Source organism: Bacillus rossius, chromosome 1 (assembly GCF_032445375.1).
Source record: "Bacillus rossius redtenbacheri isolate Brsri chromosome 1, Brsri_v3, whole genome shotgun sequence".
In the NCBI taxonomy this organism is placed as follows: Eukaryota; Metazoa; Arthropoda; class Insecta; order Phasmatodea; family Bacillidae; genus Bacillus; species Bacillus rossius.
The window spans coordinates 127,875,788-127,901,053 of NC_086330.1; the positions used below are offsets into that span (position 1 = coordinate 127,875,788).

At 43.1% G+C, this 25,266-nt stretch overlaps 2 protein-coding genes across 3 annotated transcripts in view; both read right to left on the minus strand.

Moving 5' to 3' along the window:
• Window positions 1-24,462, minus strand: part of LOC134545659 (uncharacterized) — a 57,413-nt gene extending 32,951 nt beyond the window's left edge. For both annotated transcript variants that reach the window (XM_063388619.1, XM_063388620.1), the window contains exon 1: window positions 22,154-24,462. In XM_063388619.1, coding sequence (XP_063244689.1) covers window positions 22,154-23,152 — 999 coding nt within the window. In that variant the 5' untranslated portion in view covers window positions 23,153-24,462. The remainder of the gene's footprint in view (window positions 1-22,153) is intronic.
• LOC134535075 (uncharacterized) lies at window positions 23,747-24,838 on the minus strand. The gene is made up of 3 exons (XM_063373966.1): window positions 24,781-24,838; window positions 23,889-24,562; window positions 23,747-23,773 (listed from the first exon to the last, which is right to left on the minus strand). Exons 1-3 carry the CDS (start codon window positions 24,836-24,838, stop codon window positions 23,747-23,749), a joined length of 759 nt encoding a protein of 252 aa, XP_063230036.1.
• Between the last annotated feature and the right edge of the window lie 428 nt (window positions 24,839-25,266).

The window sequence follows — 25,266 nt, forward strand, 5'->3', positions numbered from 1 at the left end:
CAAGCGTGACACGGATGATCCATGATTCTCAAAGAAAATATATTATCTACGATGACTTCTACATTACTACTTTAGCTATATTATGTGGACTGACTAACGCCCAAACACTTCCATTCTGGGAGGCATCCTTTGGCTAATCTGATCACATCTTCAGAGAAACGGCGAGGCGTCCCGATGACGTTCGTTCTATGCAGTCGGTCCTGAATCGCGGCGCGCAGTGCAGTAAGTTAGAGACGGCCGAGACCTGTAATTAAAAGCGATTTTAATGAAAGTAAGGGGGGTGTCTTCGGCTCTTGAACCGAAAGGTTCCAAAAATTACCGAGGTGCTTGTCGAGGAAATGCAGACTTCGATACCTCGAAGTTGTTGGTACTGCCCGATGTCAGCTGACCTACCGAGGTGTGGCTGAACTGAGTAGAGATCGACTCGCGCAGGTCAGCTGGTAGTAGCATTGAGGCTTATAGGATGGACTAAGCCAGTGCTTTGGTGGGCTGTGAAGTAACTACAGTACTGGTTACTGCGGGAGATGCCAGAGGGCAGGCACTCCGTGGGCATTCAATCTCTCAGGGGAAGAGATTCGCAAAATTACCGCTAGGTGGCATAAGTATGTACTTCATGTAATACGGTTGTGGCCTTGGGGAGAGGTGGCGCCTGGCCGGGGTTACCGGCCGGTCAAAGACCCGGGGCGGTGTTCCAGGAAACCTGGAGAGGGGGAGTGGTTAAAACTGCGATGCCTGTGGGAAAGCTGGTCTACAAGACCTGTAGACTTGACTATACTTTGGCGAAGATGATTCGCGATCATGCCAAGGAGTGCCGACATCAGGCGAGCTCTAGGAACTTCCCAGTGCTGGGAGTTCGCAGGCCTTAGCAGTTCTCGTCACGAATCGGGGACGAATTACAGGAGACGTCCGTGCGCCAAGGCGGGATTAATGGGATTGTCCTGCTGGGTCATTGAAATGGTAAAGGCTGGGAAAATTAGGGGAGACGAGTCTGACAAAGGTTGGATGGGAGTGTACAGAAGGAGGAACAAGTTTAAGTTCATGCAGCAGGGGAATAATTGGAAACATTATTTAAGTTGAAAAAAAATCAAATTTGAAATTGTGCCAAAACTAATAGTTGGCAGCACAAAATCTTAAAGAGGATAAGGACAGACTGGAGAGACATGGGAGGCATCCTCCCTAACATGAAACTACCCACACCGGGATGTTCCTATGTGAGAAGGAGTGAGTCTACCTCCTCAACCCAGGCGACCAGCTATACTAGCCCTTACACCCTACTCGGGCCAGCTGCCTCTGTTCAGAACCCCAGCTTGTCAAGCCAGAACTTAGATCGGATGCGGGTAATAAAACCAGCAGCCAGAAGGAGAAACACTCCATCCATTTGCAACCGGGAGAGTGGTTAGGACACCAGCTATGACGAGAGGCTGAGGACACTCATTTCAGCATCGTCACCACCTTGTCCCCTTTGCTCACTCAGCTAACCAGACAGTTGACTGTGCCCTATCACCTTAGTCTCATTGCTGCTGGCACCTTCCCCGAACCCCCATTCTTTCTGGGACTCCTCAATAACCCAGAAAACCTGTGGTCCGGTGGAGTCCTTTTCAACATCTCCTAGCTTTCCAGGATAGTGCCGTAGCTGTATCGTCACTCACCACGCAGCTTTTCACAGAACTAGGGAACCCTTCTTCAACCTTGCTCCATGCGATAGGAGCACCAGCACCAAGAGCAACACCTACCCAATCTGATCCTGGGCCAGCAGAGAAAACCTCAGCAGGGATCCATCGAATTCAAAGGATCTTCTGGAACTACTCCCAACTTTTAGTGTCACTAGTGGGTTGCAGACAGTTCGTGTCTAACCATTAGTACCAACTGCTGACAAATGCAGGAGCACCTCGGCAAGCCTCGGATATTCTCCACCACTCCTTGTTCCGGCTCAAGGGGTTTTACAGTTGAGACAGCCCCGGTGCACCCGAACTATCAACAGTATTCTCTGTCCTATTCATTACCATGGTAGCCTTTGTCTCTTCACTGTAAGACAGGCTTTTGGGACCCAATGGTTACCAGGGCTCAGCAGTCAACCGCCCCCCCCCCCCCAGAAAGATTTAAATTACTCTGCTGTTGCCCGCAGATTCAGCCCATTCACAATTTCTGGTACCCAATCAGACAATTGAGGATGCCTGAGTGAGGGCTGCACCTATCAGGGTCCTCTTTCGTAAACAGCACTGATGCCGTGAGGAGGCAGAGGATTGCCATGAGTGTCAAGAGGCTGTATATTCGCATCAGACACCCTTTTACATGAGCCTGTTGGGTGCTGTCTTAGATACTAGAGCTGGCAACCGCTCCGATATCTCAAACAACAATCACCTTCTCCGCAGGGTCAGGCCAACGCCTCCTATAGGACAGGCCTCAGAACAGGTTGGTGCGGGTGCTCTGACGTCACGCAACTTGGGCATTATCCCTCCGCGCTGGAAGACATTCCACTGCGGGCCAGGTAAACGCGTACCGGTCAGTGTGTTCCAAACCTAACTGTGAGAGGCACGAAGCCTTGCTGTGAGAGACAATGGTGTCAATTAAATCGCTGTTTAATATTTTAAATATGTGCGTGTAAGTAGAGTGTGCTGTAAAAATGGTGAATAAATGTTGCGTGCCCAACTGCAAGGGAAACTATCCGGGCTCTTCGGCAGTGTCGGTATTTAGCATACCGAAAGAAGAAAAACTACGAAAAAAATGGTTATCAGCAATACCACGGGATTTTGAACCTTCCGTACATTCGAAGGTGAGTATTACATACTTCAAATTACATAATATCAGTAACATTTGCGTAATAACACTTAGGGTAGCAGCCTGATAAATACTCTCAAAATAACAAGAATTTATTTTTTGAATCTAAAAATGTACACATAACGTCATCAAAATGGTTTGAAAATTTAAAGTAAAGTTATTTTTTTTTTTAAATCGTGTTTGCAATAATTACTTGACGATGGATACGCGTTGTTAGAATTGCTTATTTTACCCGCATTCCTTCCAAGCAGGCTACGGTTTACTTACATAATTCTTTTAAATATTATTCTACTTTTAGAAACTAGCATATTGCCGTCGGGAAACGCTACGCTAATTTCAGGAGTTATGACTACAGCGCTGAAATGATATAATACTTCTATTTGATAAATTTTAAGCGAAACATACTTTCGCCCGTTCTCTAGTGTACACACATGACATTATTTTTAATGCAAAAAAAATAGTTTTTCTAAATGACACTCATGACATAGGGGAAGTAATTAGCTACAATAATATAAATGTTACATTTGAAAAGCTCGACGTTTAAGTAAAAGCCTTATAGTAATGAGTAAAGTAATTTTAAAAGAGGAAATGGATAATTATAATCCAGTGTGTGTAAATAGGCTTGGTATAGAAAAGGTAAACTTATTTTTTTAATTCCAACAAATGAACATTGTTACTTTTATTACAGAATGACTTTCACGACATTTTCAATCTGATCTGTACACAATATTTACGTTCATACTTCATAGTGATTACATTTATTAGTAATTGAATTTTTGTCCATGTCACAATTTTGACTGTTGAAACATTTTATGAAAGTTTCGAAAGATTTAATTTAGAGCATGAGATTTAATTACTGAAACTCGCAGTGTTTGTTTCGCGCTGATCCTATATAGCTGAACAGCACAGGTAATGTAATCACAATATTTAATATATTTTTGAATAGACAGAGAACCATATTAAGGTAGGCCCAGTTAAGAAAAGAATGACGTAATTGACAACACGGCACACATTACAATTCTTTTCCTAGTATTCGACTGTAATAAAATATTAAAAATATTGAAAGTACTAACATTAAATGAACGCCATGTTTTAATTGTGTGGCGAAATTATTTCTAATTTGTGTTTTAACTTGAATATAAGGTTGTAGGTGTTTGAAATGAAATCAACATTTTTTAATTGATCTACATTTGCCGTAAATACACAGGAATTAACTACAATTTCGATTCTTGTATTACGAAATTTACGTCTGTAAGAGATTTATTGTTTGCTATGATAGCACTCCAATTCCATCATAGCTCACATTCAGATGATGCAATTATTATATATATTCTAATTTAAAGTGATCCTTGGATTGAAGATTTTCTTGCAAATCGACCTTATTTTGTGCAACTAATAAAAGTGAATGTTGATAACTTGCCAGTCCTGCTGTAAAATAATAAATTTTTGAGCCCTGCCGTTGCTTTTAAAAACTCGTTTTCAAATATGCCTACTTCAATATAATTTACGTGAAAAATGATTTGGCCTATACATTAGCATTTATATATTCTCGCCGGGGATTTCCTTTAGTGCATAAAGTGGCAACAGTATGCTTCAAATATTGGAAAATTTATTAAAACCGTCTTGGTTAATAATGAAAGTTGCAATTGTGGAATTACAGAAATAATGCAGTAATTAAAGTCTGTAGCATCACTATGTTAAAATCATATTTTAGACCAAATTTACAATGTGTTCTATATGTTAATGAAATTATATTCATAAGATAAAATTGCAACCAAAATTATTTATTCAGTATAAAACTTATCTTCAATATTGTCGTAATGTACCCATTAAGAGTATAATCTTTCATAATACAATAAAACTAATATAGAGAGGTGTTCTAAATAAACATCAATGTTTCACTATCGTAACTTAATTCATTATAAATTATTAAACTTGAAGTATGAGAATCCACACGAGAGTTATAGTTTATAACCGATTTTCAGAGTCACAAAAGTAATAAATAAATAAAAACATATAAATACAAATTTTTAGAATCAAAGTTACGTCAGGCTAAAAAAATGTTGGTTAATAGAAAAAGATGTTACCATTATGAAAAGCACTTGCATGTATTTTTTACTTTCACTGACGAAGCGGATAAAACATAAACTAAATATGTCACGTCTGAATCATACAAAATTTGTTTTTTGAAATATCTTGTATAGAAAGTTTTATGATAGTTCGCGGCGTGTCATGTTGCTAAGATGTGATTAAAGAAATAATAATATTCCGAGCAATAACTTCTTTTAAGTGCCCTAAAACGAATTACATGCTTTTATCGGTTTACAGTTTTTGAAATTTTCATTATTCCACGGAAGTTTCAGTTGCCAGTTTAACGTGTGCCTTTGTGTTGTCTTTTATACGTCGATATACAAACCTGCGACTATAATACTATGCAATTCATATACTGATATACTAGCGTGCAATTCGTGAGTTTTTTTTTTTTTTTTTTACAGATCTTAACGTATGGCAAAACGACTCAAGCTAGACAATTATTGCAAAGAAATGTCAAAATTTTCAGGGAAAGTATGTGCATTCAAAAAAAATACTTTTTCTTTTATGAAGTGTACGATGTGAAGAGTAAAAAAAATTCTGTCACTGATTATATTTACAATTTTATGTCATGGATTGCTAAGAAGCGACTGATTATAACCGATACGTGACAGTTAAACGAATTATGAACCAAAATTATCACCAAGCTATATTTACAGGCACTGGTTTATTCAGAACATGTAGACACTTAAAAACAACTGATTTTAAAAAGGGATTTTGTGTCTTTTTTTAAAGGTATGTGAACTACACTTTACGGATCAGCAAATCAGACGAACAGCTGAATGTTTTGATGAAAAGACTGGCAGGAAGCTCATTGTAGCTCTGAAACAGCCACGCCTACACGAAGGGGCTGTCCCATCAGTGTTTCCTAATTGTCCTGAATACTTGTCAACAAATGTGTCCATCCGAGAAAGCCCCAACAAGAAACGTCGTAGACTTGAGGAAAGTCACACTGCTGCTGCATTTGCTGAAAGCCTGAAATTCCAACAAGAATATGCAGAAAAATTTGAATTTTCGTCGACTGAGGGATTAATGAAATGTTTACAAACTGTGAAAGTTCCCGATAACTGGTCTATTGTGCAAAGGGAAGATAGTGTGTTTTTTCTTTTGTTTGACTGTTCAACTATTACTTCTGTTATCAGATGTGCACAGGTAAACACAAGTTTGGAACTTTCAGCTTTTTCAAAATATTCTGCAATCGAAAAAGTAGGGGCATTGGTATTTCCAATGTCAGTTAACTCTGTCTATACAGTTTGCGATGCACTTGTTGCATTAGAATCCGATATGCGAGAAGAAGAAACTTTATTTTTAAAAATTACTGAAGTAACGAATTTGTTAGATAATATTAAAAGTTTAGTAGATGAGGATAAACGTAAAATTATTACCTTCATTTCGGAACAGTTGACATTGCTAATTTGTAATAAGCATCACTACAAATACTCTCGTGAATTCATTGTGCTATGTTGTCTTTTCCACTCAATTTCTCCTCACGCATATAAGTTTTTTAGGCAGTCAAGTTCTTTGATTTTTCCACATCCTGGAACTTTAAACAGACTTTGTTCAGTTTACGATGTCAACCCTCTGTCAGAGCAGTCACAAAACAATTTTATGGCTTATATCAAACAAAAGTCTGGTTACCTTGATGTAAAAGATAGGAAAGTTTCTCTGTTGGTGGACGAGATACACATAAAACCGTTTCTTGATTACAAAGGTGGAAATATTCTTGGCTTTGACGTTAATTACCAAAACGCAGCTACAAGTGCTTTCGTCTTCATGATTCAAAGCATATCATCAAGTTTCAAGGATGTGGTCCATGTCTTGCCTGTGAAGACAATCACAGCGAATGTGTTGTTTGATTTTGTGAAAAAAGTCATCATTGAATTAGAAGCTAATCTGTTTCACGTATTCTGCGTCGTAACAGACAATAATGCAATCAATAGAAAAGCGATGTCTTTTTTTGCAAGTCCCCCAAAGCTGATCATTGTTTATCAGCACCCCTGCAATCATCAACGACCTCTGTTTTTTTTTATTGACACTGTGCATTTATTGAAGTGTGTGCGCAATAATTGGTTAAATGCAAAAAATAGCGAAAATTGTATGTTTTATCCAACATTTCCCGTGCCTGCTTATAAAACGGTTACACTTCATACAGCCTCTCTGAATGTTTTGCGAAAACTTCATGTTTTCGATTCCGAGAATCTCGTCAGGTTTGGTTACAGTCTTAGCATCAAAGCTTTAAATCCAAGTAACATAGAGCGTCAAAATGTGAAGTTTGTGCTTCAGATTTTCAACGTGTTTGTAGCAGAAGGACTCAAATTAGTTGGTGAGAAAAATGGTTGGGCAGACTGCTTGACGACAGCGACATTCATACACATTGTGTGTAAATGGTTTGATATAATGAATGTCCGCACGCCATTTAAAGGAAAACACAAACGAAATGTTTACTGTGAACCACTAACAATGGAAAATGATGATGTTCGAATGAAATTTCTTTGCGAGTTTTTGGAATGGCTAGAATTTTGGGAAACAATAAAATGTGATACAGGTACATTCAGCAAAGAAACACAGTTTGCACTGAAACATACCACGCACGGTATCATGGAAGTAACCAGATATTGTGTCGAGGAACTTAAAATGGACTACGTTCTAACTGGAAAACTTCAAACCGATGCCCTCGAAGATAGATTCGGAAAGTACAGACAACTGTCCGGTTCAAATTATCACATTACACTAACACAGCTCTTTGAAAACGAAGTGAAACTTCGAATCCAAAGCTTTTCAAACATTGTTCTCAAATCTCCGATGACCGTTACCGAAGCAAACCATTCACAAGTGAACAATCTGAATCAAACTGAGATAAATAAATTTATCTCATGTGTTTCTGTCACTGATGACGATATTCTCAGTTTAAAACCAATTCTTCCTGTTCTCACATACATTTCAGGCTACTGTGTTTATGCTGTTTTAAGAAAAATCAGATGCGATTGTTGTGTGCATGCCATTTCACTGGACAAATCTCTTCATACAGATGCCAGCCTCGAATTTATTAGTGCTCTTGACAGAGGAAATTTAAAATATCCAACGCCAGCCGTAGTGAACATCATTATTCATAACTACATTGTAGTTTCTAAATTATTTTCGCAGGGAATCAGTGATGATTTCTTTAAAGTTTTGAACCAGCGATCTTTGGCGTATGAACTTACTATTGCAATACTTGCTGCAAAGGAAATATACTTAGAAACTGAAACCTGTTCTGAAGTGCATTCGCCAGAAAAGATCATCAAACTACTGTTGTGGCCATCGACCAACATCATTATGAAGAACTACTGTACTAAAAGAAATAATGAACTCTTGAAGTCGAAGCAATACAACACATCACGCAAGCTTCAAACACTGACGAAAAAATGAAAAGATGCAATAGATTCTAGTTTTTTTAAATTTAATTTATTACTAAGTATAATATTTTGTAAGAAATTGTATTACACTGGTTTAAATGCGAATGTAGTGTATTGTTTGTGTATAATTTGGATAGTTCAAAATATTTTTTCTTTGCACTACGAATATTTGTAATTTTTTGAAATGATGTGTAAAATAAGTAATTTCCTGTATATTATTTTGTTTAGCCTGACATTTTACTTATATTTTCATAAACTACTGTGTTGAATATAATATTTATTTTACATTTTTATATAGACCTAAATTAATTGGTCATAATTATTGGTTGCATAATTTTCTATGACTTGAATGAATTTTCAGATCATTACTTTAAGTACATATTTTATCTTTAAAATTGTTGTCTTTCCTTACGCATTTTAAACATGCACATACACGGCTATGTTTTAAGTGTGAAGTCGTTTAATTTATTATGTAATACTGATAGTAAGAATTTGAATTTGTTTGTATCATCACTGTATATATTGACGAGTTTAAAAGTGAATTTACGTATATATCATTTTCATTTCAACTATATGAATTTTTCTGCGTATTTTTTAATATGCCATAGTAAACTTTTTAACCTCTGAGTAACTACAATAAACAAATTTAAGTAGTCTTAGTTCTCCCAAATATTCTTAATTATTTTCTAAACAAATCTTATTTCATAACCAAAGTATTTATAATGTTGAGGCATATTTAAAGAAAAGTTAAATATGTTAAGAACAAAATATTCTTGAGTTATTAATTTTTAGAGGTAAGTATTATACACAGCTATATAAATACTAGCATTTATAATAGCTAAACGTATACTGAAACTAATAATTTAAAATTTTAGGGGACAAATCTACTTATTTTCCCACTTACTTAAAACATGGAGTTTTATATTTTCACCTTTTATCAAGTTTTTGAAACTATATTGTACAAAAGTCTTGTTGGCAGGAGAAACAAAAAGTTCGTAAAACATTGAACTTAACCACTGCAAAAAATATATAGTTATTATTAAACTGGTAATATTGTTCACATTTATTGCAATAATTGTAAAACAGTTACATATAGAAGAACCACAGGTAATCAACGCCTTACTCAGCTATGTTTAATTAAAAACATGTACGAAAATAGTTACCAAATTTTCTTGAGATAATCGCCGTCTTAGATTGGATTATATGTACTGTACGTTCATTTTCTTTGTTGTTACACTTGTCAAACATGCGTATATGTAAAGAAGTTATAAAAATTTCATAAACATAATGTTAAGTGCAGTATTCGTTCCACACACGATCTATAAGGTGAATATAAGATAATTCGAAGGCAAGCTCTGGTGAGAGCGCGATGCCCAAGTTTCCTGACGTCACAAACCGGTTCCCGGGCCTGTCCTATAGGAGGCGTTGGTCAGGCCCACTCCCAACAGTCCAAGGAAAACATTGTTTTCCGACCAAAAGGCCAGCTCACCCTCTACCTCTCTTCCCAAATCTGCGCCCTTTTAGGGTAGTTTAGGAGTAAACTTAAAGATCTACTTAATCCAGAACCACTAATATAGACAGGACTGTATGATGGATTGCTCCCCCTTTTGATCGGGAAAGGTGTTAGAGCTTCAGCTATGACCAGAAGCTAGAGCTACCCATCCCAGCATAGTCATCACCTCGGCCCCCTCACTCAGCTAAACAGACGGTTGTGTCCTTAGCCCCTTGACCTTATCAGCACTACTGGTGTCTAACCCGATTTTCCACATAACACTGGAACCCCTCAAAACACCCAGTGAAACCGTGGTCTGGTGGAGGCCTATCGAACCTCTCCTAGCTGTCCAGGCTAGTAACCGGAGCTGTATCGTCGCTCACAATATAGACTCTTCAAAGTACTAGGGAACCCGTAGAGTCTGCTCCAAGTACGAGTCCTACCCAATCAGATCTGGGACCTTAGAGGAAACCTCAACGCGATTCTTTTCACTTTCACAGATCGTTCCCGTACTACTAACAACTTCAGTGTCTTTAATGGGCATAGACTCTTTGCCAACAGCTAGCCAACCAGCTGTGTATTGGAGCAACTCCACTGTATCCATCTCGTCTCCTTGGATGATCCTCCGACCCGCCGTACCTTGGCCCGTCGGGTTTACAGCCGATTAAGGCTCAGACATGCCCGGACTCCTCAGGCGGCGATCACGAAAGCCATGGATAGAACTCACCAACTAGGCTGTGTAAAGGAGGAGGGCCTCAGTGTTGCCTTGGTACCTCCCGCGACCACTGGGCAGAGCTCAGACGGTTTACAGCCCTTTAGGCCCGGGTGCCCCCATTCACACCAACGGTGTTCTCAGTCTTTACCATCACCATGGGCATTTCCTCATTCACTATGTGGGGCCTTTGGGACCCAGACACCAGGGCTCAGTAGTTGAACCCCCCAGAAAGGTTTCAATCGCATCTGCCGTTGTCCGCAGATTCAGCCCATTCACCATTTCTGGTCCCAGCTAGGCAATTGAGGATGCCGGGAGGCGGGGTTACGCCCGGCAGAGTCCTCTTTAGTTAAAGACGTAGCTATGACTATGTTGGGGACCCATCTCAGCAGAGCCACAACCACGCCCCCCAACAGAGGTGCCACGAGGAGGCAAAGGATTGCCATTGGTGCAGAGAGGCTACATATTCACGTCAATGCACCCATTCTGTGAACCATTTGGGTCATGTCTGGGATAACTAGAGCCGACAACAGCTCAAACACCTCAAGCGACAATCACCTTCCCCACAGGGTCAGGCCCACTCCCAACAGTCCCAGGAAGACAGTGCAAAAGGAACGCATATAAGTGCAACTTATCTGTACCCTCCATTGCTGTTGACAGGAGTTGGGAGAAGCAGGGTTCAGGCCTGCTGTGCACATACATGGCTGTTTGGGACTTTGGTTATGTTGGGAATTTTAGTTACAAATATTGTGTAGTCACATTGACCAGAAGTGACGAACTTTGGAAAACCTACAATTCACAAAGTAATTTAAACAAGACCACACATTTACCTTGGTGTAACTTAGAATTTAATGAACTTCACATGTAATTAAATGTTTTAACGTTCGCCTGTGCAGTTACATGGGTGCAACCGGCTTGCCTCAATAATAACAGACCTTGAAACAGAACCTGTTGCTAAGCGACAGGCATTAGGGAAGGTAACAGAGATACTTGCTGTGTTTCCCATTTTCTAATTTTTATTGGCTTAAGACCCGTATAAATTTTAAACTAAAAAAAAAATGTTACACGATGGTAAATATTAGGGGGTGTTTAAATAAAAGATACTGTGAATAGTAGGCTTCCTGATGAACTTTGGTGCGACTAGTTTCTCCAAGATGGCTGCCTAGTAGTGGTGTCCCATGTGTGGCCTTCTGAGAATTGGTTCATGAATTTGTGTAAATTTTTGGTTTTCTAGGCCGGATTCTTTGCATATCATGTGCAAATTGTACTGCCATATTGTTTGTCTCGTCGCCATGTTTTCGCAGGTGTATGCTTTGTCAGCATCTAAGTCACGTGTCTCACCACAATATAAGAGACCAATTCATGCTCCCAGTAGACGGCAGTCTCTGGAAATAAATTTCTCCCTGCAACAATATTGAATACAAATTCTTTGGTATTCCAACTTAAGAACTATATAAACTTAAATTAATTCAAAAAATTGGTATAATCATGGACAACAGTACTAATATTTAGATTGTACCAATTCTTGTTTTGTGCCGAATCAGTGCTACTTTAGGCACGATTTTTTTTTATTTTCTTAGTTTTACAAAATTTTAAATTTTTTTTATAACTTTAATTTTACTCTTTCGCCCGCTGCTTTCGCCCCATCCAAACTTGTTCGGTCGAGTGTACCGGCAGGTTAGCTTGTTGAGCAGTATAGTGCTCTCACCGCTGTTTCCCACCAAATTTGCTGGGTCTAGCCGACTACAGGGCTATCATCAGCAACGGTATCCACTGGCCGTCGCGTTTCGTCACGAGTTTAGCGCTACGCGTGACGAAAGTAGCCACCCTAAGCTTCCCATGGTCACCTCCACCCCTTCTCGGAGGTGTGCTGAAGTTTGCGGTCTCTAACACGTTTTGGTGTCCTTTTTTCAAGCTCCGCCGCACGTCCCGACGTCTGGCCGGCGAACTCTTCCAGGGCAGGTCATTCACCGGACATACCCCCCACCCCGTCCTGGTCCACAGCAGTCATCGGCCAGCCGCGGCAATGACCAACCTCAAGGCCAAAATCCCCCCCCCCTTGCAAAATGGCGGCCACCAAGTACCGCGATTGTCTCTGCGAGACTCCGATCTGCATGCCCACACCATCTATCGGCGAAAGGACGAACCAGCTGAGAGCGAGAGCGCACTACTGACCACCCTATCCCCACCAGGAGAAACAGTCGACCTCACACTCAGTCGATAGGTCGCAGGAGCCCTTTTTTTTTTTTTTCAAATCCCTTCGGAGCACTTCGGGTTTCCCGATCCCCTCCTCCAGAGGAACAGACGACCGGACTTAATTTTAAGTTAGCGTCCCGGCGCCATTTCAGGGATTTTGAGGGCAGCTCTCGTCCAGCGCGCATCTTCGCAACAGGTCGCAGTAACGACCAGCAGCTATCGTGATCTGCTTTCGGCAATAATGTAGTTGCTTTCTGAGCCAGGCCATGTCGCCTAGATTTTTTTAGTTTTTCTTCGTAGCTGCCCAAATAGTTAAGTTTAACTTTAGTTTTTTTTGGTTTTCGGCATAATTCTTTCTTCTATGGCTACCGCGAGCTCCCGCGACGCGCGTCCCCGGATCACCCCCAGGGACAGCCACTATCTACTTCACCCTGCCAGCTAAGGTAAGCTGCACTTCGTCCCACACAAACCTGTTAGGTTGCCTTTTTTGGGGCTTAACTTCGCCCGGCATAAACTGCCTGCTAACCAAGCTAATCCAGGTGGATTATTGGTTATAGGCAGGGTTCCAGAATCCCAGAGGGTTCCAGAATCCCAGAGTACTCAAGAATTCCAGAGTGCTTCAAGGACCACAGACCAGTTCAAGATGGCGGCCCAGTTCTGGCGCCACATTTTGCACCTCAAAATGTAACTCGTGAGCCTCTATAACGGAGTCTCCCTCCATCTTTCGGCACCCCTCAAAAAGAAGTGAAGAACAGCTTTATAACTCCGCCAGTTTTAGGACGTTTTCCTTATTTTTATAAAATATTGTATTTTAAACACATATATTTGTTTTTTGAGCCTGCGAGCTCAATGTTCCTAAACAGTTGAACTTAGTATAGCATGAAATGGTGTTTCCCCGCCCCCCTCCCCTTTTTTTATTTTATTCGTTAGAGTACTCAATGTAATGTATCAAAAATAAGAATCTGACATTGTTACCAGTTTTGTTTGTAATGGCTGTAATGCCGTAAGATATTTTCAAATGTAAGAAACCTGCAATGAAAAGATACTAAACTACTAATCAACAGTAAAAGCCTCTAATGAAACCAAACCATACGATTGTTTTCATTTGCTGCTACTTGAAACCACAATCCACTTAACCTTTCCTACTGTCACGGAGGTTAATTTTAAATTGTGTTTGTAAGTGGGCTGTGACCCTCTGGCAAGTCCTTTTAGATAATTAGCCTGACGCTTCCACCGGACATTTATTATTAATAATTATGGTTTTATCCTGAGCACAGCACCACGATTACAAATTGGTAGCAGAGCGTGGTTACGGTTACAATGTGGTAGCAGTTTGTGTGGTTATGGTTACTCTTAAATTGTTAACTGTATTTTGGTTTGATTTATGAGAATGCTTTAAGTTTATTTGGTATAAATATTTTTTTTTTTGTTTGTCACTAAGACTTTCGTTACACAGTATTATTGGAAGTCCTAAAACTGGCACCCAATCTGATTCACCCAAAGTTAGTTAAATTAAAATTCTCTCGTATTTTACGTCCCGCTGTGACTATGTTTGCATGCGGTGAGACACCGCGTGGCCCCGTCGCGTCGGCGCGACGTCTCTCGGGCAACGTTTCTTATCAGGCACGCGTGTCATTCTCCCTGTCATCCTCTTCACCCCTTCCCTTCCCGCCTCACCGGCTGGAGGAGTCAAGGTCATGTCGTTGCCCCCGTGTCCGGCAGCGTAAACAATGCGTTGCAATCTAGTTTGTTCCTCGCGGCCGACAGTGCCCTGAGTTTTTCTAAATTCCTCCCTGTTATCAGTGTTTTTTTTTATAACACATCCGCCTGCAAACCAGGCCATCTTTGTGAAAAACAGATCATAGAAATCCTTTCGGACATTGTTGTGTTTTGTCTCTCTGCGCCTTGCGCGCGCCGACATGTTATCTCTTCACCACATAACAGGGCCGCCAACCGCGCAGAACCTCCTCTCCTGTCTTGTGTGCTCCACCCACGTGCCACGTTGTTTGTAAACAAACTACCCATGCTTTGTATGTCCTAATAATATAATTTTTATGTCACAAAACAAGCACTATAAATAATCTATACTACCTTAATTCTAGCAGCAAAGTATTTTCTTAATCTAGGGAAACGTAAATTATAACATAATATATTTATATAACTTATAATAATATTAAAAATACAAATAATGTGATAAGATAAACTTTTGTTTTAGCTAATGTTAAGAAACTTCTATTGTTTATCATTTTCTTAGTATATTAAAATTAACTATAAAGTAATTTAATAATACATAAAATAAATCTAATAAAAGGGTCCATTCATTAAGCTATATAAAATATGAATATGCTCTTAAGTGACATTAACTAGTACTCTAATCCTATTGCATCGTTCACAAGCTACGTGAATATACTTCGACGTACCATTTCATTGTGTCACCATACACATCCATGTGCCTAGCTTTTGTTTAGATTTATTTCGTGATCACCCAACGAGAGGTGCAATCACTCATGCCTTTAAGGAAAGGGTACTGAATTAAAGTGTTTATATACATGGGTTGTATCCCCAATACTTTTTACGCTAGCCAGGAGGTGAGGAATTTATTGTAAGATAGAGTACTATACTTTTTTTAACGTCGAGTTTTCTATAAGCAATTTACCAATCAATCTAAGATGGCTAAGTAAAGGATAAATAATATTTTTGTGATCATGATTTTTGAGTAAACCATTTACTAACTTTTATATTTATTTTGGATCGGTATCAATTTCTTTTATAAGGTGGCGTACAACTACGTATTTAAAACTGAGCACAGTAGCTCGTGCATCACTGTACACTAAATTTGATTGTTTTCTTGCTCTCTACCTAAAATTATTAGTTTGATGTTCATTATTATTTTACATTGTTTAGCAACTGTGACTTCCAAGGTGGCATTAAGGTTTATTTTCGTGTATTTCTAAAGTCGAACAAGGTCAAGCTAGTCACAGTGCAGCACTAAATTCAGGCGTTAAATCGCGAGAGGTCCTCTGAGCCAATGAGCCAAGACCTGGCCCTCTAGGTGAAAAATCCTATGACCATAGAGTGTTCCCTGGGTTACATCCCCAGCACTCACCCTTTGGACGACCTATGTTCAAACCCCCTCTTAGGCAGTGTGAACTTTTGTGCCCGTCATGGAAGATCCGACAGCGAGATTATAATTAATTTAAAATTAGCTTAGGATCATAATATATCATGTTACGATGTTACTTATAGTTTTTTTATTAAATTTTAGTGCAAGAATTATGATTTATTAAAATTATATAATAACTACAATATTATATCAGTCAATTTCTTATAATCTAAATTTTCTTTACATAATCAATTTTTCACCCAAATTCGTTGATCTTTCGGGTTTCAAACCCGAACTAACTCATGGGTGAAATTCCCTCGTAGGTCTCTCTGCTTCAGCCTGATGGTCTGATCAACTGTCAGAGCTTGAACATATTGAGCCTATGTGAGTTAATAAATGTAGGTATCCGGGACCGAGGTGTACTTCGCTTTCTAAGCAAGTATTAAATTCTTATATTTCGTCTGATCCATCGTCAGATTGTGCAGAGCTATGACTCAATGCCTTCGACTTCTTATGGACAGCGAAACAATTATGTACAGGGGTTATATTCCCAATTTTAATTTGTAAGTTACGGGTTACCATACCCATTTACAGGGGTTACAGTCCCCATTAGTCACTAAGTGCTCAAGGACGCATTTCCCTTGTTTCGGCCTCAGTGCTTTTCGGCCTCCCTCACAGCGCCCATTTTGTGTTCCTACACGATATCCAAAATCTGAGATCAACGGGATGAATTTCATTTCATTAATATAACAACGGCATAAATAGTTTTAAGCTTACAGGTACTTTAAGGTTAAGCTTTAAATTTAATTTTTTATTTATTAAATGATTTTAAGTATTTATTTTAAATAATTTAAACCAAGTTTAAATGGACTCTATTTAATTATTAATCTTGTCTGGGACTTATAAAGTGTTACAGTCAAAGGTCATGGAATTAATTCTGCTTTATTACAAGTAGTAGGGCAACACACATATTTTTTTATCTTTTCTTTTAGCTCATTAATAATAATAAAATTAATCATATTAAAATATGTATTCCCCAGAAATTAAGCAGCTACGAGGTGACTAGTCTCATACTAATATTTAAGGTAATCACCGAGAGTGGTGAAATACTTTTAACCCCCAACGAGAGGTCCACTGAATTAATTTGGGTATGTTTACATATCCCGTTTCTAGGCTAGCACACTCTAGGTAGTTTAAGATATTTTAATTTGTTTTTACTTACGTAAGTTCAGTCTTTAACAAGCTACTTGACGCAAAGAGTTGTAATTTTTTTTACTCAGAAATACCTCTCTGATATTTTTTGAATCTTGATGAATCATGTTCCACGATTTCATATATTTAATTTCTGATTACGTTCCTTTTTTTTTAATAACCATAATTCGTAAAGTAAGCAAGAATAATGTTTGTAGTGTTTTTTGTACTGATTTTGCGTTAATACTTGTACATGTTTATTTCTTTATTTTCCTTGCACATAAATGTGATGTACAGTGACGTACATAGAGTCTGAGCACTGAAGCTGTCACATCTAGCCATTTTTCTTTTTTCTTTTGCATTCTACCCCAAAGTTGTATTTCTTTTACATCGTTATCGATGAGATGCTTTATTTAAGTAAGAGCTACGTGACTTCCAGACGGCAAACTGGTTTCTTTTATGTGTTTTTCGAAAATAGGAGCTAGGTCAAGCTAGCCAACGAGCGGCGCAAAAGTTAGGGTCCTCTGAGCCAACGAGCCATGACCAGGTCCTCTGAGTGAAAAATCTCATGATCATTTTCGAGTGTTCTTTGGGTTACATTCCCACCACTCATCTTTGGACGGCCTATGTTCAAACCCCCTCTCAGGCAGTGCGAAGCCTATCAGCAGTCATGGAAGATCTAACTGCTCCATTATAATTTATCCCTTTTTGATTTATAATTGTTGGTTTATTGCATTTTTCATTTCTTTAAATAATTTAAATTTGAGTGCGAAGAGTCGTTAATTTATCATTTTGTTTGCAGAAATCTTTTAAATAATAAATATTAGTTATTAATAATAAACATCAGAGTGGTATGCGCTGAAATTTCTTAATTTATCGAATATTTAATATTTTTTAAATTCATGCTTTCCTACGGATTGTTGATCTTTTGGGGTTTTCATCCCCAATCATTTAAAATTCCGCCAAGGGAATACCACCCTTAGGCCATGTGTCACTCTGGAACTGAGGCTCTGTTTCGCCTTCGAGCAAGCAGCAAATTCGACCGTCATCTCCATCGCCTGACTGTGCAGGGCTAAGTCCCAATGCCTTCGGCTTCTTATGGAAAGACTATTGTACAAGGGTTTACATTCCCACTTTCATTATTTTCAGGGGTACACAAATCCCCACCTTCATAACTGGCACCCGACGGACCAAGTTCCGGTTCCGGCCCAGTGTTTTAGGCCCGCCTCACAGCGCCCATGTTTAGAGTTTTTGTCACGTGACACCATTCCCAACATCTGAGATCAACTTTCCTCATGACATCATTCACCGTTAAGGGTAATTTAATTAATTATAATACACCTTCGAATTGACCGTAAAAATTTTTTTGTAAGTAGTAGGATACAGGCGAACCTGGTACTAGTTTTACTAATAAGTGTAAGTTTGTTTTTTATTTTCCCTATATGCTCCGCATTCAAGCGGGGGAGTATGAGCCGAATCAGTGCTACTTTAGGCACGATTTTTTTTTATTTTCTTAGTTTTACAAACTTTTAAATTTTTTTTATAACTTTAATTTTACTTTTTCGCCCGCTGCTTTCGCCCCATCCAAACTTTTTCGGTCGAGTGTACCGGCAGGTTAGCTTGTTGAGCAGTATAGTGCTCTCACCGCTGTTTCCCACCAAATTTGCTGGGTCTAGCCGACTACAGGGCTATCATCAGCAACGGTATCCACTGGCCGTCGCGTTTCGTCACGAGTTTAGCGCTACGCGTGACGAAAGTAGCCGCCCTAAGCTTCCCATGGTCACCTCCACCCCTTCTCGGAGGTGTGCTGAAGTTTGCGGTCTCTAACACGTTTTGGTGTCCTTTTTTCAAGCTTCGCCGCACGTCCCGACGTCTGGCCGGCGAACTCTTCCAGGGCAGGTCATTCACCGGACATACCCCCCACCCTGTCCTGGTCCACAGCAGTCATCGGCCAGCCGCGGCAATGACCAACCTCAAGGCCAAAATCCCCCCCCCTTGCAAAATGGCGGCCACCAAGTACCGCGATTGTCTCTGCGAGACTCCGATCTGCATGCCCACACCATCTATCGGCGAAAGGACGAACCAGCTGAGAGCGAGAGCGCACTACTGACCACCCTATCCCCACCAGGAGAAACAGTCGACCTCACACTCAGTCGATAGGTCGCAGGAGCCCTTTTTTTTTTTCAAATCCCTTCGGAGCACTACGGGTTTCCCGATCCCCTCCTCCAGAGGAACAGACGACCGGACTTACTTTTAAGTTAGCGTCCCGGCACCATTTCAGGGATTTTGAGGGCAGCTCTCGTCCAGCGCGCATCTTCGCAACAGGTCGCAGTAACGACCAGCAGCTATCGTGATCTGCTTTCGGCAATAATGTAGTTGCTTTCTGAGCCAGGCCATGTCGCCTAGATTTTTTTAGTTTTTCTTCGTAGCTGCCCAAATAGTTAAGTTTAACTTTAGTTTTTTTTGGTTTTCGGCATAATTCTTTCTTCTATGGCTACCGCGAGCTCCCGCGACGCGCGTCCCCGGATCACCCCCAGGGACAGCCACTATCTACTTCACCCTGCCAGCTAAGGTAAGCTGCACTTCGTCCCACACAAACCTGTTAGGTTGCCTTTTTTGGGGCTTAACTTCGCCCGGCATAAACTGCCTGCTAACCAAGCTAATCCAGGTGGATTATTGGTTATAGGCAGGGTTCCAGAATCCCAGAGGGTTCCAGAATCCCAGAGTACTCAAGAATTCCAGAGTGCTTCAAGGACCCCAGACCAGTTCAAGATGGCGGCCCAGTTCTGGCGCCACATTTTTCACCTCAAAATGTAACTCGTGAGCCTCTATAACGGAGTCTCCCTCCATCTTTCGGCACCCCTCAAAAAGAAGTGAAGAACAGCTTTATAACTCCGCCAGTTTTAGGACGTTTTCCTTATTATTATAAAATATTGTATTTTAAACACATATATTTGTTTTTTGAGCCTGCGAGCTCAATGTTCCTAAACAGTTGAACTTAGTATAGCATGAAATGGTGTTTCCCCGCCCCCCTCCCCTTTTTTTTATTTTATTCGTTAGAGTACTCAATGTAATGTATCAAAAATAAGAATCTGACATTGTTACCAGTTTTGTTTGTAATGGCTGTAATGCCGTAAGATATTTTCAAATGTAAGAAACCTGCAATGAAAAGATACTAAACTACTAATCAACAGTAAAAGCCTCTAATGAAACCAAACCATACGATTGTTTTCATTTGCTGCTACTTGAAACCACAATCCACGTAACCTTTCCTACTGTCAGGGAGGTTAATTTTAAATTGTGTTTGTAAGTGGGCTGTGACCCTCTGGCCAGTCCTTTTAGATAATTAGCCTGACGCTTCCACCGGACATTTATTATTAATAATTATGGTTTTATCCTGAGCACAGCACCACGATTACAGTTTTCTGCACACAGAGCAATCATTTATATATGATTTGCCAGCACAACTTAAAAAATTAGCTAATGTAAATAATTACATATGCAAATGTTAACAATTGATATGCCAACAGGTGTTTTCGATAATTTATAGAATGTAAAGGAATAATTTGATACAGAATATTTACTTAAATTTGCTGTAACCTACTGAAATATTAAGAATGACTACTTAGTGATTGATAAATTCAGTGAAATCATTTGGCTAAAATTTAATCAATTCTGAATCATCAATTCACAAGAGAAGATATTCGCTGCAGTGGATCATTCTCAATTTCAGGCAAGTTATTAACAGAGAGTTATGGAGAGATAGAATATTAATAATAAACATGGAAGCTACTGGTCCTTGGAATGAATGTGACACCACTCCCGCTGCCTGTTTTAGTTTTTAAATTAAATATTAACGTTGTAAAAGATCTCAGGGGTTTTAACGGGGGTTCGGCCTCGTGGCTGCAGGCAGGAGCGCGTCTCGGTTCGGAAATTACCTGGGCTGTTCAGGCCACCCAGGACGCCTTGTAAATGAATGGTAAACGAGTTATAGGACACAGCACTTTATTCAGTATTGATACACTTATTCGTCCCGATACTGGCCGCGTCCGTTGTCGGACCGCTGTGACACGCGTATCTCTGAACGTAACGGCGCGCGCGACCAAGATAGATTGCAAAGTAATATCGACAAGCTGAAACGGTGGATTCTCATCCCTATGAAAGGTTTGGCAGATAGTCGCGAAACTGGTGTTGCCACAACTTAGGCGGGCATGTAAATACATAAAAAAAGTTCGTATGTTCAGGATTGTTTGCAGTCTAGCCTGCGACGAAATATTAATGTCTCTAAAATTACGTGGATACGCCAGTGGGAGACGTACACGCAAAAGTCTCTTGGAAATGAAAGTTATTTAGTTAAAACACACGTTACAAATTACACGTTTAGAATGATGATAATTAAAAGGCGACAGTTAGTCAGTAGCATTCAACACTCATTACAAAAAGCCTACGGTAATAACGATTAACTGGCTATGAAGCCGGAAACTGCGTAACACTATACGCTGTCCTTAAACTGGACACGATATTACGTAGAACATGATAAAATTCCCTGTCGGAATAAAAATTAATAAGTTACGAGTCGCACGAAATATCGTGCGACTGAGGTGGGGTCGGCGCCGAGCAAGTTAAAGGATTTTAAAAGACTTACACTATTGCTAATATGGAGATGAAGCGCGAAAGTTGATGGCCCGACGTTCGCGGAGCGCCCGACCCCTTCGAGCCCCCGACGGTAACTGAGCGCGAGACCGCCCTGCGGCCTCGCGCCTAACCACGTGGAACGCGGGAAAACCGACCCGGCCAGTTTTGGACTTAAAGACAAGTTACACAATATATGCTTATAAAGCAATTAGAAATAATTTCCCTTACATGAATCCTCTTTTAAATGGTTATTAATTTAGTTGTTTTAATTTGACAAAATAATTATATAATAAATTAGGCGCATTGCCACACCCGGTCGGGTGCTGACGTTGCTTTGGTGTTCGTCGCGGCGCACATTCACACACTCGGCGGACATCACGCTCGGGCGTGTTCGGCGCACTTAAGAGTAAGTGTTGTTGTGACATAACGGCCTGTGCGAACCAGAGGGAGCACCGGCGGTCGGCGTCAAATGCCCCCCCTCCAACGAGGCCGTTATGCTCAACAACACTACTCCTCACTCGCATGGAAGTGGTACACTGGTTGGCGCACTAAGCACTAACCTGGTGTGTCCAGCGGCATGGTGTGCACGTGGGCCGCTCCTGTTGCCATGGGGGCGGCCGAGGTGGGCGGCGGCGTCGTGGTGCATTTGTGGGCCGCACCTGTCGCCATGGGGGCGGCAATGGTGGGCGGCGGAGGCAGCGTTGCGGCGCATTCAGCAGCAGGCGGCGCGCGCACAGTGACACGCGAGGCATGGGGCGGTGGTATGGCGCAATCTGCGGCGTGTGTGGCGGGCGGCAGTGGCGCACCCTCAGTGGCGGGCGGTGGTGTGTCCCCTTCAGCGGCGCGTGTGGCGGGCGGAAGTGGCGCACCCACAGTGGCGGGCGCGGCGACGGAAGTGGCACGCTTCCTGTGACGTGCGCGGCGGGCGGAAGTGACACGTCCTTTGTGACGTGCGCGGTGGGCGGAAGTGACACGCCCCCTGTGACGTGCGCGGCGGGCGGAAGTGACACGCCCCCTGTGACATGCGCGGCGGGCGGAAGTGGCACGCCCCCTGTGACATGCGCGGCGGGCGGAAGTGGCACGCCCCCTGTGACGTGCGCGGCGGTCGGAAGTGGCACGCCCCCTGTGACGTGCGCGGCGGGCGGAAGTGACACGCCCCCTGTGACGTGCGCGGCGGGCGGAAATGACACGCCCCCTATGATGTGCGCGGCGGACGGAAGTGACACGCCCCCTGTGATGTGCGCGGCAGGCGGAAGTGGCACGCCCCCTGTGTTGTGCGGTGGCGGCACGTCCTTGCTGACTTGCGTGGCTGGCGTGAATGGCACGCCCTTGGTGACGTGCGTGGCTGGCGTGAGTGGTACGCCCTTGGTGACGTGCGTGATGTGCGGTGGCGGCACTCTCTTGTTGGCGTGCGTGATGTGCGGTGGCGGCACGCTCTTGTTGACGTGCGTGAATTGCGTTGGTGGCACGCCCTTGTTGACGTGCGTGATGTGCGGTGGCGGCATTCCCTTGTTGACGTGCGTGACGTGCAGTGGCGGCACGCCCTTGTTGACGTGCATGACGTGCGGTGGCGGCACGCCCTTGTTGACATGCGTGACGTGCGGTGGCGGCAGGCTCTTGTTGACGTGCGTGGCTGGCGTGATTGGCACGCCCTTTGTGATGCGCGTGGCTTGTGTGAGTGGCACGCCCGTGGTGTCGTGCGTGAGGTGGCGTCGGGCCGACTGTGAATGACTTGGCAGGTGGCTGATCCCCCGGAGAGTGACGCAAAATCGTCGTTTTGCGCCACCACCCTGTGCCAGCCGCTTTCTCAGCGACCGTGGGCGGCGCCATCGGAGTGGTTCCTCCGGGTGATCCTTTGTCGTTGTCGCCTCAGTGGTCGTTGTCGCCTCAGTGGTCGTTTTGCCCTCTGGCGGATGTCATCACGGCCGGTTTGCACCACGTCAATTCCCCGGGAGCCTTCACGGCAGTTGGGGGCGGCGGTGTCGGGGGCGGCGTGTTGATCATAGCCTGGTGCGTATCTGCCTCGGCGGCCTATTGGCTGGCTGGGAAGTGCGGCAATGTTGCCAAGTTGAGACGCAGCGCCGCACCAGTAGCGTTCTCGGCAGGCGGTGGCGTCGGCGTCGGGGGCGGCGTGATGGTCATAGCATGGTGCCTTACTGCTTCGTCAGCCTGTTGGCCAGCTGGGAAGTGCGGCGATGTTGCCAAGTTGAGACGCAGCGCCGCACCAGTAGCGTTCTCGGGTTGCGGTGGCGGCGGCGTCGGGGGTGACGTGATGGTCATAGCATGGTGCCTTACTGCTTCGTCGGCCTGTTGGCCAGCTGGGAAGTGCGACGATGTTGCCAAGTTGAGACGCAGCGCCGCACCAGTAGCGTTCTCGGCAGGCGGCTGCATCGGGGGCGGCGTGATGTTCATAGCATGGTTTTTGACCGCTTCGGCGGCCTGTTGGCCGGCTGGCAAGTGCGGCGATGTTGCCAGGTTGAGACGCAGCGCCGCACCAGTAGTGTTCTCGGCAGACGGTGGCGGTGGCGTTGGGGGCGGCGTAATGGTCATGTTATGTTGTGCATCTGCTTCGGCGGCCCGTTGGCCGGCTGGGTAGTGCAGCGATGTTGCCAAGTTGGGACGCAGCGCTGCACCAGTACCGTTCTCGGCAGGTGGTGGCGGCGGCGTCGGGGGCGGCGTGATGGTCATAGCACTGTGTGTATCTGCTTCGGCGGCCTGTTGGCCAGCTGGGAAGTGCGGCGATGTTGCCAAGTTAAGACGCAGCGCCACACCAGTAGCGTTCTCGGCAGGCGGTGGCGGCGGCGGCGTTGTTTGCAGTGGCATCGGGAGTATTCTCGTCTCAGGCAAAGACATTGTGAGAAGCGTGTCGGCGTCCGCACAGTGTGACCACTCGTCTTTCGTGGTCGTCTGGCCCCCAGGAGTTCCATGGCCGGCGTCGTGGCGATTGCGGCCCCGCCTGTACACTGCTTCTTTCGGCAATGTTCACACCTCAATCCACACATCTCCACCTCTTCTCGAGCGATCGGATGTACACATTCATTGTGCCATAAACTCCCGCACATCCAGCAGAACCACCCGTCAGATGTCCCGCCGGGGCATGATGGGATACAGCACATCGTCATGCCATACGTCCGGTACTCGTAACAAAATCCGCATTCATAATTTGAGTAGTGATAGCAACTCTCGCCTGGCTCTGGGAAGTTCGCTTCGGCCCAGGACTCATATGCCTCCTGGAAGTCATTCATGTTGATAACGACGTGCAGCCTCTGTCACGCGGTCGCGGCAGACTGATACGAGCGACGGATCAGGACGTCGATGACAGGGCGCGAGCAGGTAGGGAGGATCTCCTCCCCTCACCACCGAGTCAGTGTCCCGTGCTCGCACGCCTCCTGTCCCGCGGAAGCCCAGTGATGCGTGCGCGGTCGTGCGCAGCTGTCTTGCGGTTGCGGCGCGCTGTTCCCGGGGTTCCGAGTCGTAACCGATCGCGGTTAGACGCCGTGTAACCGATCACGGCCGTATCTCGCGGTGCCGGCGTTATCGCGTCGCGGCGAAACCGATCTTCTTGTCTCCCGTTGCTATCTCGTCGCGCCGTCTCCCGTCGCTATCTCGCGGCGCCGTATCCCGTGTCCTGGCGCGCCGGCTTCCGCTGCTGCCTTGGTGTGAGACTGTCGCG